Source organism: Bombina bombina, chromosome 2, assembly GCF_027579735.1.
Source record: "Bombina bombina isolate aBomBom1 chromosome 2, aBomBom1.pri, whole genome shotgun sequence".
In the NCBI taxonomy this organism is placed as follows: Eukaryota; Metazoa; Chordata; class Amphibia; order Anura; family Bombinatoridae; genus Bombina; species Bombina bombina.
In genome coordinates, this window is record NC_069500.1 from 684815803 (window position 1) to 684829231 (window position 13429).

Here is a 13429-nt window from a genome sequence, read left to right on the forward strand (position 1 = left end):
TGTGATTGAAGGTAATTGCAGCATCTTTGAATCAGCGTCCACCACACTAGAGGCACTGTGCTTTATGGTGCTTCATGTGAGTGTGAAAAAACAGGCCTCCCTTTAGCAGGGCCCCACTCCCTTTCATTGTAACCTCAGTCTAACATTTGCAGCTTAAAGTTAGAGGGACACTGAAGTTAAAATTAAAATTACATGACTCAATTTACTTTTACTATTCTTTACTATTTACTATTGTGAACAGTCTTTTTATGCACATAGGTTCTCATTGATAAATAGTAGATTTGTCATGTAAGAAATTTCAAAAATTATATTTAAAATATTTGCTATTCTAAATTTTAGTTGCACTAATCATCTTATAAATATTTGTGGGCCTGTTGGCCTTAAATAGTTAAATATAAGTAAAATATTGATACACAGTCAGTTGTGCATTGTCTGTAGAGTGAGTTATGCTGAGAGAAGAAAAAACCTTCAAATGCTTCTGGTATAGTAATCGTTATGGGAGGGGAAGGGGAAGGGGGTGGATAGCATTGCTGGGACGAGGAAGTGGCACACAGCCAGATTAGACATTGTAACTGTATAAAGTCTACAGACAGAAGCAGTCCCGCAGCTTAGAACGTGCTGGAGAAAAGTGACCAGACCCAGAATAAAGGTAAACCATAAAAATAGCGTTTATGTATAGAACTATCTATTAAATATGTAAAATATCAAACAAGCAATGCAGGCTGTGCTTTCTTAATCTGTATCACTCTATTAACTGCAAGCTTTTCTCTTAAACTGGCTGGTGGTACAGATAATGTTGCAACTGGGCCCTGAGCTCTATAGAACCTATCCTTGCTACATTTGTTTAGGTTTTCTGTTGAGAAATAGTAAATGTGAGGAATTGTTCAAAATGTCCTAATAGAATCCTGCATGTCAGTGACAGCAAAATGTACATTTCAGTCTGTACATTTTATAATAAATTAGCCTGGTGTTAAAAAGAAAAAAACATTAGAGGAAGCTTTTTTTTCATTCTTGTTTATAATTTAAATAAGACCCACAACAGCTGATGGAGATATTTGGTTGGTTTTAATAAGTAATTGGGACTTTTAAAGCATTTGTCATAATTTGTATAGCAGTCATTGATGTGTATACGTGTTTGTAGTGTGTCTCTCATACATATCATTTAGATGTGAATGATAGTATCAAAACATATTTGAATTTCTGTAGACAATTAAGTTAGAATTAAACTTGTTTAATGGCTTTACAAAAAGGGGAGCCATTTTTTGGGGTGTAAAGTCCCTGTTCTCACCCATAGATTTTCCCCAGCCAGCTCTGCTCACCTACATGATACATTGTATCAAACCCTCAGGCTACAGTTTTTTTTATACATTTGTAACTGTTTACTGTACACAGACACTTAATTGAAAGTAAATCCTAAATAAAGGGGACTTTCATTCATGAAGTATAAGATACTCTCCCATGGGCGCCAAGCCGGATTTACAGCACGGCTATTGGCTAAGAGGTGAAAACGTCCCATCTTAGCAAAAATCTTTTAGCCGTGGGCTGCTGTAGCAGCTAAGAACGGCGATCGGTTAAACCAAATAAAGAAGCTTTCTACATGAAGTATCTTATACTTCGTGAATTAAAGTCCCCTTTATTTGTTTCAAAAGTCAATCCTAGCGTTTGTAAAACACTAGGATTTACTTTCACTTTAAAGCAGCTCTGTCAGTACCTGCTGCTGAGAAAATAATGCTCACACATCAGCCTTAAAGGGCAGTATAGCACCTGGTCACACAGTCTTAAAGAGACAGACAAAAAAACACACAGCCTTGAAAGGGTCAGCTAGCACCACACACACAGTCTTAAAGGGACAGAACACAGTAATGTTCTCGCAGCACAACTTTAAAGGGCAGATCGGCACCTGCTCACAGTCTTAAAGGGGTAGGCACACACAACCTTTAGTGGGTTAGCATGCACAGTTTTAAATGTAGCGATAGTATGCATCCACACGTGATGCACACGTCCTTAAAGGGACGCTAGCATTAAAGGGACATATCACAGTAATGTTCATGCAGTGCAGCCTTAAAGGGACCCTAGCATTAAAGGGACAGATCACAGTAATGTTCACACAGCGCAACCTTATGGGGCAGCTCAGCACCTGCTCACACTGTCTTAAAGGGGCAGGTGCACACAACCTTTAGTGGGTAAGCGCTCACAGTTTTAAAGGGAACAATAGTATGCATCCACATGTGATGCACGCAGCCTTAAAAGGACATTCTGTCTTAACAGGACAGTGACATGTGCACGCGCACAAACAAGGGACATCTTGCACCACAAGCACAAAGCAAAGGGACAGATCACAGTAATGTTCACACAGCGCAACCTTAAAGGGCAGCTTGAGACCTGCTCATACAGTCTTAAAGGTGCAGGAACACACAACCATTAGCTGGTAAACATTCACTGTTTTAAATTGAGTGATAGTATTCATCCACACGTGTTGCACGCAGCCTTAAAGGAACACTCTAGTGTGAGCTGTTCCTTCAAGGCTGTGTGCGTTGCGTGCAGATGTATACTGTTATTGCTCATTTTAAGACTGTGTGTGTGTGGTGTGACTTTACTAGGGTTGCCACCCGTCCCTTAAAATACAGAACACTTATGTTACACATACTGCAGGGTGTGCAGGGAGGAATATGAATAGTGCTGTCCAGAAACACAATACATGTTCCTCCCTGCACACCCTGCAGCATGTGTAACTCATAAGTGTCCAGGAAAACATGGCCGAGGTGGCAACCCTAGACTTTACCCACCAAAGGTTGTGTGTGCCTTTAAGACTGTGTGAGCAGGCGGTGAACTGCCCTGTAAGGCTGCGCTAGGTGTGCATGGTGTAAGCTGATTCTTTACCGCTGTGTGCGTATGGTGCAAGTTGTCCTTTTAAAGACTGTGAGTGCTTTCTGTGTGTGCGCGCATGTGACCCTGTCCTTTAAGACACATTGTCCCTTTAAGGCTGTGTGCATTTCATGTGGATGCATACTATCGCTCCCTTTAAGGTTGTATTTAAAGGTTGTGTGTGCCTGAGCCTTTAAGACTGTGTGTGCAGGTGTTGAGCTGCCCTTTAAGGTTGCATTGAGTGAACATTACTGTGATCTGTCCCTTTTAAGGCTGCATGCATCACATGTGGATGCATACTATCGCTCCCTTTAAAATTGTGTGTGTTTACCCACTAAAGGTTGTCTGTGCCTGCCCCTTTAAGACTGTGAGCAGGTGCCAAGCTGCTTTTTAAAGTTGTGCTGTGTGAACATTCTGTTCCTTTAAGACAGTGTGGGTGTGGTGCTAGTTGACCCTTTCAAGGCTGTTTTTTTTGTCTGTCCCTTTAAGACTGTGGCCAGGTGCTATACTGCCCTTTAAGGCTGTGCTGTGTGAACATTATTTTCTCAGCAGTAGGTACTGACAGGGCTGCTTTAAGTGTCTGTGTACAGTAAACAGTTACAAATGTATAAAAACCTGTAGGCTGAGGGTTTAATACAATGTATCCATGTATGTGAGCAAGGCTGGCTGTGGAAAGTCTATGGGGAAACAGGGACTTTAAACCCCAAAATATGACTCCCCTTGTTCCTGGAGACACAAACACTGCATAATTGCTTATAGCTCTCATCTGAACCCCCATACCAATTTTTGAAGTAAAATAATGCAATATGGCTGAGAAAATAATTTAGAACGCTAAACTCAGATTTGACCAGTTTCTATTTACTGTTATGGAATTTGCTTTGTTTGTTTGGCATCTTTTGTTGAAGAGTAAACCTAAGTAGCACACAAGGAATCAGGATAGTGCACATGCCCTTAGCACTCTATGGCATTTGAGTTGTAAATGGTTTATCCGCATATAAAAATGTATCCAAATGTTCTTTGATCTGTACATAGGGGCTCTTATGAGCTTCTGCAAAAATTATTGAACATTTTATTTATGCTGGGCTGTCATAGTTACCACTGTAATTTTAAGTCTATATACTGTAGGGGCTTTATTTAAAGTGATTGTAAAGTTTACTGAATTAGTGCCTGGTATCTAAAACTAATCTTAAAAACAGGGGCACTTTCATGCAGATCCAGCTTCCTCCAATCGTTGTGTGCCCCCTTGGTGTCCAGCTCATGGGGCCACGCAACAATTGGAGGAAGACGGATTTGTCATCGTTGTGCTAACTACAGAAGGAGCTGCGGGCAGAGGTATTTTTAAAAAAGCTTTATTGTAAAGTTTAATGAATGAAAGTGCGCCTGTTTTTTAGATTAGTTTTAGATACCAGGCACTTATTCATTAAACTGTATAATCACTTAAAGAGGGTCTTCTGGGCTGTAAAACAAGGGGTCTCTAAGCTGTTTTGATGACTTGATTTAAGTGCATAAAGACCCACAGCCTGCAAAAAGTGTTTAAAGAAACTAGCAGAAAAATGTCAAGTTTTGCAGTACGGCTATACCGCTGAAAAATTGGACATTTTGCGCGGAATATGCAGGTCTCTCGTATTAAAAGTCGAGGCGGTACAGCTACACCACTAGCGTTTTAGCCTTTACACAACTCTCCATTCCGCACTCAAAAAATGATTTGAGTGCAGGATTTTCATTGCACCTGTATTACAGTTTGTGTGGTCTTTATAATCTATACCTCCGCGATCCATTCCGCTGAGACCAGTAGTTATGGATTTTGCAAAAACGGTGTACTTTGTAACATTTTAGTTATGAGTTTTATGAAACATTTCGAACACCCATAAACTGCCTATTAACCCCTAAACCGCCACCCCCTGCATCACAAATCCTATATTAAACCTATTAAACCCTAAACCACCGACTCTCACATAGCCAACACTAAATAAACCTATTGACCCCTAAACTGCTGATTCTTCCCCCCCCCCACATTGCCAACACTAAATAAACCTATTAACCCCTAAACTGCCAGCCCACACATTGCTGCTGCGGCTACTACAAAAACCTATTAACCCCTAAACTGCCATCCCTGCACATCACTACTACAGTAATAAACATATTAACCCCCACATTGCCAACACTAAATAAACCTATTAACCCTTAAACAGCCAGGCCCCCACATCACTACTACTAAACAAAACACAATTAACCCATACACCACTGCCCCCACACATTGCTACTAATAAAATGAACCTATTAACCTCTAAACTGCCAACCCTCCACATCACTACTATAATAAACATATTAACCCCTAAACTGCCAGCCCCACACATTGCTGCCACTACTATAATAAACCTATTAACCCCTAAACTTCCATCCCTGCACATCACTACTACAGTAATAAACATATTAACCCCTAAACTGCTGGCCCCCCACTGCTACTAAGAAAATAAACCTATTAACCCCTAAACCACCATCCCCCACAATGCAAATAATTAATTTAATCACTAAGCCCCCTAAACTAACACCCCCTAAATGAATCCCAATTACATAAAATAAAAAATACTAAGTTTAAAATTAAAATAAAAAATCCTAACATTGCTTAAAAAACAAACCTAAGATTAAAATAAGTCTAAAATTACAGAAAAAAATAAGCCACATTATCAAACATAAAAAATTAAACCTAATCCAATACCCCTATTAAAAAGCCCCCCCAAAATAAAAAATACCCCCTAATCTAACACTAAGCTACAAATAGCCCTTAAAAGTGCCTTTTGTAAAAAACAAAAACAAAAAAGAAAACCTAAGTCTAACCACGAAATAGGTACTCACCATTCCTGAAGTCTGGCGGAGAAGGTCTTCTTCCAGGCGGTGACATCTTCATCCAGCACAGGGACCTCTTCTATCTTCATCCAGGGTGATGGTGGAGCGGAGATGGCCGCAGAACAGGACCAGCGGCTGCGGAGCCATCCAGCGTGGAGGATCCTCTTCATGCGATCAATGCCGCAAACTGAAGCTTGAATGCAAGGTACCAGTTTTATATGTGGAGTACCTTGCATTCATATTGGCTGAAAAATTCTAATCAGCCAATAGCATGAGAGCTACTGAAATCCTATTTCTCTATGTGAAGCAGTCCAGCACTTCTGGTGTCCTGGGCTTGATGATTCCCACAGAGATCCTTAACTTATTGGCACAGAAGTGGAGAGGTGTCTAGAGCACTCTGTGTATAACATTGTTGTGAATACACTGTCATATAGAGCTTATGTTCAGTGCAGATATGCTCTTATCTGAATATTGAAAATGTAATTTTGACTTCTCCCTTTTAACACATGAATTTTTGAATGTGTGATCTTTCCACCAGCTTTAATATGAAGGTTATATTGCTTCTATGTTCATCAAATTCTCAAAGCAACAATATGCTGTCTGTCTTGCACATGTAATATAGTAGATGGTTATTAATTATTTTTTTTTTACATTGAAAGAATAAGGTAAGCAGTTAAAAATGTAAACCCGAGCATGTTTGTGCACCAACACTAAATAATGTATTTCTTATTGATTAGTACAACTCTCACAGCTGTATTGGTGAATAGGGACACACCACCAAAAACCGTCACCCCCGCAAAAAAAAACATTTTTATAGTGAGAATAAGAACATATTTTTCAGAAACGTGCAATACATTTTATATTCTTGTCTTAACGCAAATAAATTATTAACTTTAATGTCCCCCTCAAATAGTCATTTATTAGATGACAAATGGCAGATTTAACCATAATGTAATTATAGAACTAACTTGTTAATAAAAATGTGTTTTTTATGTTTATTTTTGTGTTTGTGGTGTTAAAGATAAAGATGGTTCTTGCCAAGTCATGGACTATGGTGCGACACTTTGAGGGTGCTCCTAAACTGGAAGACTTCAAATTGATAGAGAAAGAGCTACCACCTCTTAATGATGAAGGTAAGTTTTATATATAATTTAAAGTATTTTATGTTTTCTATATGGGAGATTAGGAGGGTACACCGATTTGATATATGCTGTATACAGTGCGTGTCCTGTAATTTCAATGTGTTCTTAACTTGATATCTCCTTCCTCTGTCTGTCCTGTAACCACTTATTCTCACCCAAGAAATGAACAGCTCCCCTCACTAACCAACTGGGCCAACACCAAACAGCACTGATTCCACCGTTTGATGATAGGCACAGTCTCCCCCTCATCCTTCCAGTTATAAACACAAATGTTTGGAAGTATGTTTGTTTATTTTTTGATGGCTATTAACCCCTACATGATGGTGGCAATAGTTAAAAAATCTTAATGGAATCAGGAAGTCATATGATCACATGGCTTCAACACTTAGAACAGATTCTGGGGGACTGCCTACTAAGCTAAGCTCTTCCCCAAGTCCAAATATGCTTTTTGTTAAAGCAGGAGGCTGCAGGACGCAGATTAACATAGGACATTCCATGCCGACAGCATTAAAACGCAGCGCTGTTGGGACAGCATGGAATGTCCTAACAGCGTTAAGCAGTTAGTGGTTGATAAAAAGTAATGTCTGTTTATGTCCAAAATATAGTAAGTAATAAAAACCAGGTGTAGTTTCACCATAGTTCACCTGCACAACATATAGAACTCAGTATCTGATGCACTGATCCTGTAAGCTTTTTTGGATCTGCAAGATCCAAACATCTTTTCAGTGGGCAAACTTTTTATTGATACTATATCTTGCAAAGAGGTAGTTCTGACATTCTGGGGTAAGAATGAAAAAGCAATATGATGCAATTTTTTATGGGGGGGGGGGTGAGTTTCTTCTGTTTAGATTTCAGTTTGGTATTTATATAAAGTGCAACTAACAATTCTGTTTCATATCATTTTCTTAGTACAATGGATTTTATAATTCTAGCATGATTAACAGGGACTATGATTGACATTATGGGGCCGATTTTATCAAGAGCTGATTGGCCCCTGTTTCCGTGCAGCCTTTAGGTTTGCAGAAAACAGCAGTTATGAAGCCGCAGTCTTAAAGGGTCACTACACCCAAAATCTTTCTTTCATGATTCAGATAGAGAATAGAAATTTAAACAACATTACAATTTACTTCCATTATTTATTTTGCTTCATTTTTTAAATATCATTAGTTGAAGAAAAAGCAATGCACATGGTGAGCCAATCACACAATGCTTCTATGTGCAGCAACCAATCAGCAGCTAGTGAGCATATCTAGATATGCTTTTCATCAAAGAATATCAAGAGAATAAAACAAATTAGATAATATAAGTAAATTAGAAAGATGTTTAAAATTGCATTCTCTTTCTAAATCATAAAAGAAAAAATGTGGCTGGCATGTCCCTTTAAGACCGCTGCACCTTAATTGGTCTGCCTGCTCTGAGGCTGGGGACATCAATCTCATACGATCGGGTTTATTAACACTCCCTGCTAGTGGCTGATTGGCCGCGAATCTGCAGGGGGTGGCATTGCACAAGCAGTTCACAAGAACTGCTTGTGCAATGATACGCTGTCGGCATTCATTGATGTCTGTCAGACATGATCCGCTAAGAGGATCATCTCGGTCAAACAGATGATAAATCGGCCCCTATGTCTCAGCTCTCACTCAAGTCACTTATACATTTTTCACTTATGGAGAAGACCCTGTTTCTATGCTTGAGAGGTTGAACTAAGACAGACTTGCTAAAATGAAAAATATTATATACACTCCAAATAAGTTCATATAAATTGCCAACTTTATGGGTACATCTATACAGTATATGCACACTTTTTTTTTTAATATATAGCTCATAGGAATATATATTTGTGACTGTTCTTATCAATTTTACTTTTGCATTGGTTTCAGATAGAAAGTTTTAAACAACTGAAACAAATTTATATTAAATTCGAGGGAGCAGCTATTAGTGGCAAATTTTTAGTATTTTTAATTAAAGAACTTTAATAAATCTAGGGTAATTTTACATTCAAAATGGAAGTCAATGTCCTGCTGTATGTGTAGTGATTTATTTATTTAAACGATTTTGGTGCAGAAGTACAACGTATGCAGTTCTGACTGATGTGGGAAAAAAAACATTGGGGTTTTTTATCTACTTCATTCTAGTATATTTTTACAATGTGTCCTGACATTAACGTTTATGCTATTGAAATGCTTAGGCTTTTTTTTTTATTTGCTCAAAATTTCAGAACTGTTGCTGGAGTCCGTGTTTTTGAGTGTTGATCCATATATGAGGTAATGATTAATTTCTATAACAAAGTTCCATAATTACTATATCTAAAAAGTTTGTATACAAAAAAGGAACGCGCTTAAAAACTAAGAGTTAACTGTGTGATGCAATGTATATATTACACTTATGCGATTGCAAATAAGGAGGAATAGAGGGGGACCCTAATATATATTAGGTGCTAAAGATGTGAAATGACATATCATAAGTGGACTCTCAAAAAATGAATAAATACACATAAAATAGAAATGAGAAGAATATTATAAAAGTATATGGATATAATAAACATATTGAAGGATGCCGGCATCAATTACAATAAAAAACAAATACAAGGCTAATTATTATACAATTGATAAACCGATTCTATGGTCCTGTAGATCCAATGATTAACATAGAAAAGATAAAGAATCCGTGCATCTATGCTGAAAAACAGAAAGCATATAGGTCCATTAAGATTGGTACAATTTGTGGTATACTTGATAATTTAAAGTCCTTGACTTTAAAAGTACCCAATCTTCCAGATAGTTGGAACTATAGAAAAGGAGACTGGACTAAGCACAGTATCAGATTACCTTGATCTCTCCAACGGTTGGTGTGTTGTGAAACGATCAGTAATCCCCTTGTTTCTCCTCTCCGGTCACGTGACCTAAGATTGACCAGTTGGAAAGAGTGCCGTTTTGTTGTCTATTTTCTCGGGGACACTTGTATACAATGTTGCTTTTGGATTAGTGCACGTAGCGATTCAGAATAGAATAACTGTTCCAAGCAGAGTAGATTCCTTTACAGGTTTGCTTAGCAGCAGTTTCTGTCCAGCTTTTGTGGCTGCAGTGTCTGTCCAGCTCACTGTGTTGGAATAAAGTGATTTAAGCGTTTACAAAGAAGCGCCTCAACAGGATATTTAAAGGGCCATGATTCAGATAGAACATACATATTTAAACAATATTACAATTTACTTCTATTATTTATTTTGCTTCATGTTTTAGATATCCTTATTTGAAGAAAAAACAATGCACATGGGTGAGCCAATCACATGAGGCTTCTATGTGCAGCAACCAATCAGCAGCTAATGAGCATATCTAGATATGATTTTCAGCAAAGAATATCAAAAGAATAAAACAAATTAGATAATAGAAGTAAATTAGAAAGATGTTTAAAATTGCATTCTCTTTCTAAATCATGAAAGAAAAAAATGTGGGTTTCATGTCCCTTTAAGCTTAAGGTAAACACTCGTTAGAATCACAAAGTGTAACCTGCACCTGTCCAGCTTCTATATAGAACTCATGTAGAAAACAAGTAGAATTTGATTACTCAACCGTCTGAGAGTTCTATATAGAAGCTGGACAGGTGCAGGTTACACTTTGTGATTCTAACGAGTGTTTACCTTAAGCTTAAATATCCTGTTGAGGCGCTTCTTTGTGAACGCTTAAATCACTTTTTTCCAACACAGTGAGCTGGACAGACACTGCAGCCAAAAAAGCTGGGCAGAAACTGCAGCTAAGCAAACCTGTAAAGCAATCTACTTACACTACTCTGCTTGGAACTGTTGTTCTATTCTGAATTGCTACGTGCACTAATCCAAAAGCAACATTGTATACAAGTGTCACAGAGAAATCGACAACAAAATGGCACTCTTTCCGATTGGTCAATCTTAGGTCACGTGACTAGAGAGGAGAAAAAAGCGGATCACTGATCATTACACAAAACACCAACCGTTGAAGAGAGATCAAGGTAATCTGACTGGCTTAGTGCAGTCTCCCTTTCTATATTTTCGACTATTTGGAAAATTGGGAACTTTTAAAGTCAAGAACTTTACATTATCAAGTATACCACAAATTGTTCCAATCTTAATGGACCTATATGCTTTCCGCTTTTCAGCATAGATGTACTGATTCTTTATCTTTTCTATCTGAATCACTGGGTCTACAGGACCATAGAATCCGTTTATCAATTGTGTAATAATTAGCTTTGTAATTGATGCCAGCATCCTTCCTTATGTTTTATATCCATATAAATGTTATAATATTCACCCTAATTTCTATTTTATGTGTATTTAATTATTTTTTGAGAATCCACTTATGTCATTTCACATCTTTAGCACCTAAAATATATTAGGGTCCCCTTCTATTCCTCATTATTAGCAATCGCATAAGTGTAATATATACATTGCATCACACAGTTAGCTCTTAGTTTTTGAGTGCTTTCCTATCGCATCTTTTGAGAGATATAAATGTTAACATAGGGTTTAGCATACTGTTATCAAGAGCGATCACACCAAACCTTCACTTTTATCTAAAAAGTGTCATCACAGCTTCATTTAATGCTTAATTTATATATGGCATACATTAGGGGATCAGCACAAATTAACAGAAAACATGTTATATGATCTGCTCCATATGCGACTAAGTTGCAAAATTAAAATATAAGCACTGTAATTCTTGTAAAGTCAGTAAGACAATTTTTCATATCTAAATGTTACATTTAAATGTTTTTCTTTTTTAACAGACCATACAGTAAAATGGCTTTGAAGGAAGGTGATGTTATGCTGGGATCACAAGTTGCCAGGTATCATATGTTTGAGAGTTTGGTTTGATGCATTTTGGTAAACATTTTGCTTGAAGCTGTAATTTAAAACAAACAAAAAAACATAATACATTATTTATATACAGCACTTTTTCTCAGACTGCCCTATACTACCATAGTATTACTAACAAATGTGTTAGGCATTCTGTTTATTTAGTCAAACTGGCTTGTCCAGTAAAGCCTCAATCTAACATAGGGAGGTAAGCGACTAGTAGATGCTCAGCAATTTTCAATCACTTTGACTAGATTTATTGGTAAGTGCAGTTGTTTGGCTTCTTTGCTTCTTTCAGATAGTCATTTGGGTAGATTTAACAAGCGCCGGACGGACAAGATTCGATGTAGCGAATCATGTCCACCCGACATTGCTAAATGCCGAACGCATACGCTGTCCGCATTTAACACTGCACAATCATTTCTTGTGAAATGCTTGTGCAATGCCGGCCCCTGGACATTCGTGGCCAATTGGCTGCTAGCAGGGGTTGTCAATCATCCGGATCAGGATGATTTCAGTCCACCACCTAAAAGGTGGCAGAGAAGATAAGGAGCAGCGGTCTTACGACCGCTGATTCTTAACTTACGTTTCAGATGAGCCTGGAACTTTGGGCATTGAAAGCAGCATCCACTGCTTTTTTTTATTATTATTATCCGGTATTTGTAGAGCGCTAACAGGTTCCGCAGCGCTATGAACATAGATGGTATATAAAAACAATTACAGGGATCAGATGGGTAGAGGGCCCTGCCGAGAGTTGCACTGTTGTAGTCGGCTCTTATGAAGGTGGACTACAAACAGCTGGGCTCATAGGCTCACATGCTATGGGGTTTAAGGGGATAGCAGTGGAGATAGAAAGGTTAGTGTAGGTTGTATGCGTCCCTGAATAGTAGAGTCTTCAGGGAGCACTTGAAGCTTTTAAATCTAGGAGAGAGTCTTATGGAGTGAGACAGAGAGTTCCATAAGATGGGAGCCAGTCTAGAGAAATCTTGTAAATGGGAATGTGAGGAGGTAACAGAGGAGGAGATCATGAGCGAATAGGTCGGGAGGGAGAGTGTTTGGAGACAAGGTCTGAGATGTAGGGGGGAGCAATGCAATTGAGGGCTTCATAGGTCAGAAGGAGAATTTTGTGTTTAATCCTGGAGGCAAGAGGAAGGCAGTGGAGGGATTGTATTTGTTGTTCTAGTGCTTGGGATTTTGTGTTAGTCCTGAAAGATAGGTTCTTTTAATTGTTCAAATTCTAAAATGTCAGTTTTTAAAGTTTGTTGTATACTTTACTTCCCATTTTTGAAATAATGGTGACATATATTTTTTTTATTAACAGACACATTTTGATAATGAATATTCTGACTAAATGGGTGCCTGCATGAATGAAATACAAATGCAATGTATTCACCACACATGCATAGACACCAATCACTGGTTGTGTTCAGCTCTGAAGCAGATGTGCATTGCCTCTCTGAAACTAACTGTAACGATGAGGCCTATCTATCAAGCCGTCAACTTTCTTGCATTTGACGGCACCAATAGGCTCTCCTAACATCGCGGCCGCGGACCTGAATACGATCTCCATATTTCTAAAAAAAAAAAAAAAAAAGCCGGCAAAAATACACGCACCAAATACGGGGTGATGAGTAGCAGACTGTTAACCAGCAGTCAATGATTTCGCTGCTATTCGGCTTTTTACTAACTTTATTTATACCCTCTCACTAAACACCGCCACTATACTAAAATGTTTAACCCCTATCCC

The 13429-nt window shown here is 38.2% G+C and overlaps 1 protein-coding gene across 1 annotated transcript in view; it reads left to right on the forward strand.

The window, feature by feature from the left end:
• Window positions 1–553: 553 nt before the first annotated feature.
• LOC128649410 (prostaglandin reductase 1) overlaps window positions 554–13429 on the forward strand; it is a 40807-nt gene continuing 27931 nt past the window's right edge. Inside the window, exons 1-4 of the mRNA XM_053702663.1 lie at window positions 554–649; window positions 6734–6845; window positions 9073–9118; window positions 11613–11672. Coding sequence (XP_053558638.1) covers window positions 6740–6845; window positions 9073–9118; window positions 11613–11672 — 212 coding nt within the window. The 5' untranslated portion in view covers window positions 554–649; window positions 6734–6739. The remainder of the gene's footprint in view (window positions 650–6733; window positions 6846–9072; window positions 9119–11612; window positions 11673–13429) is intronic.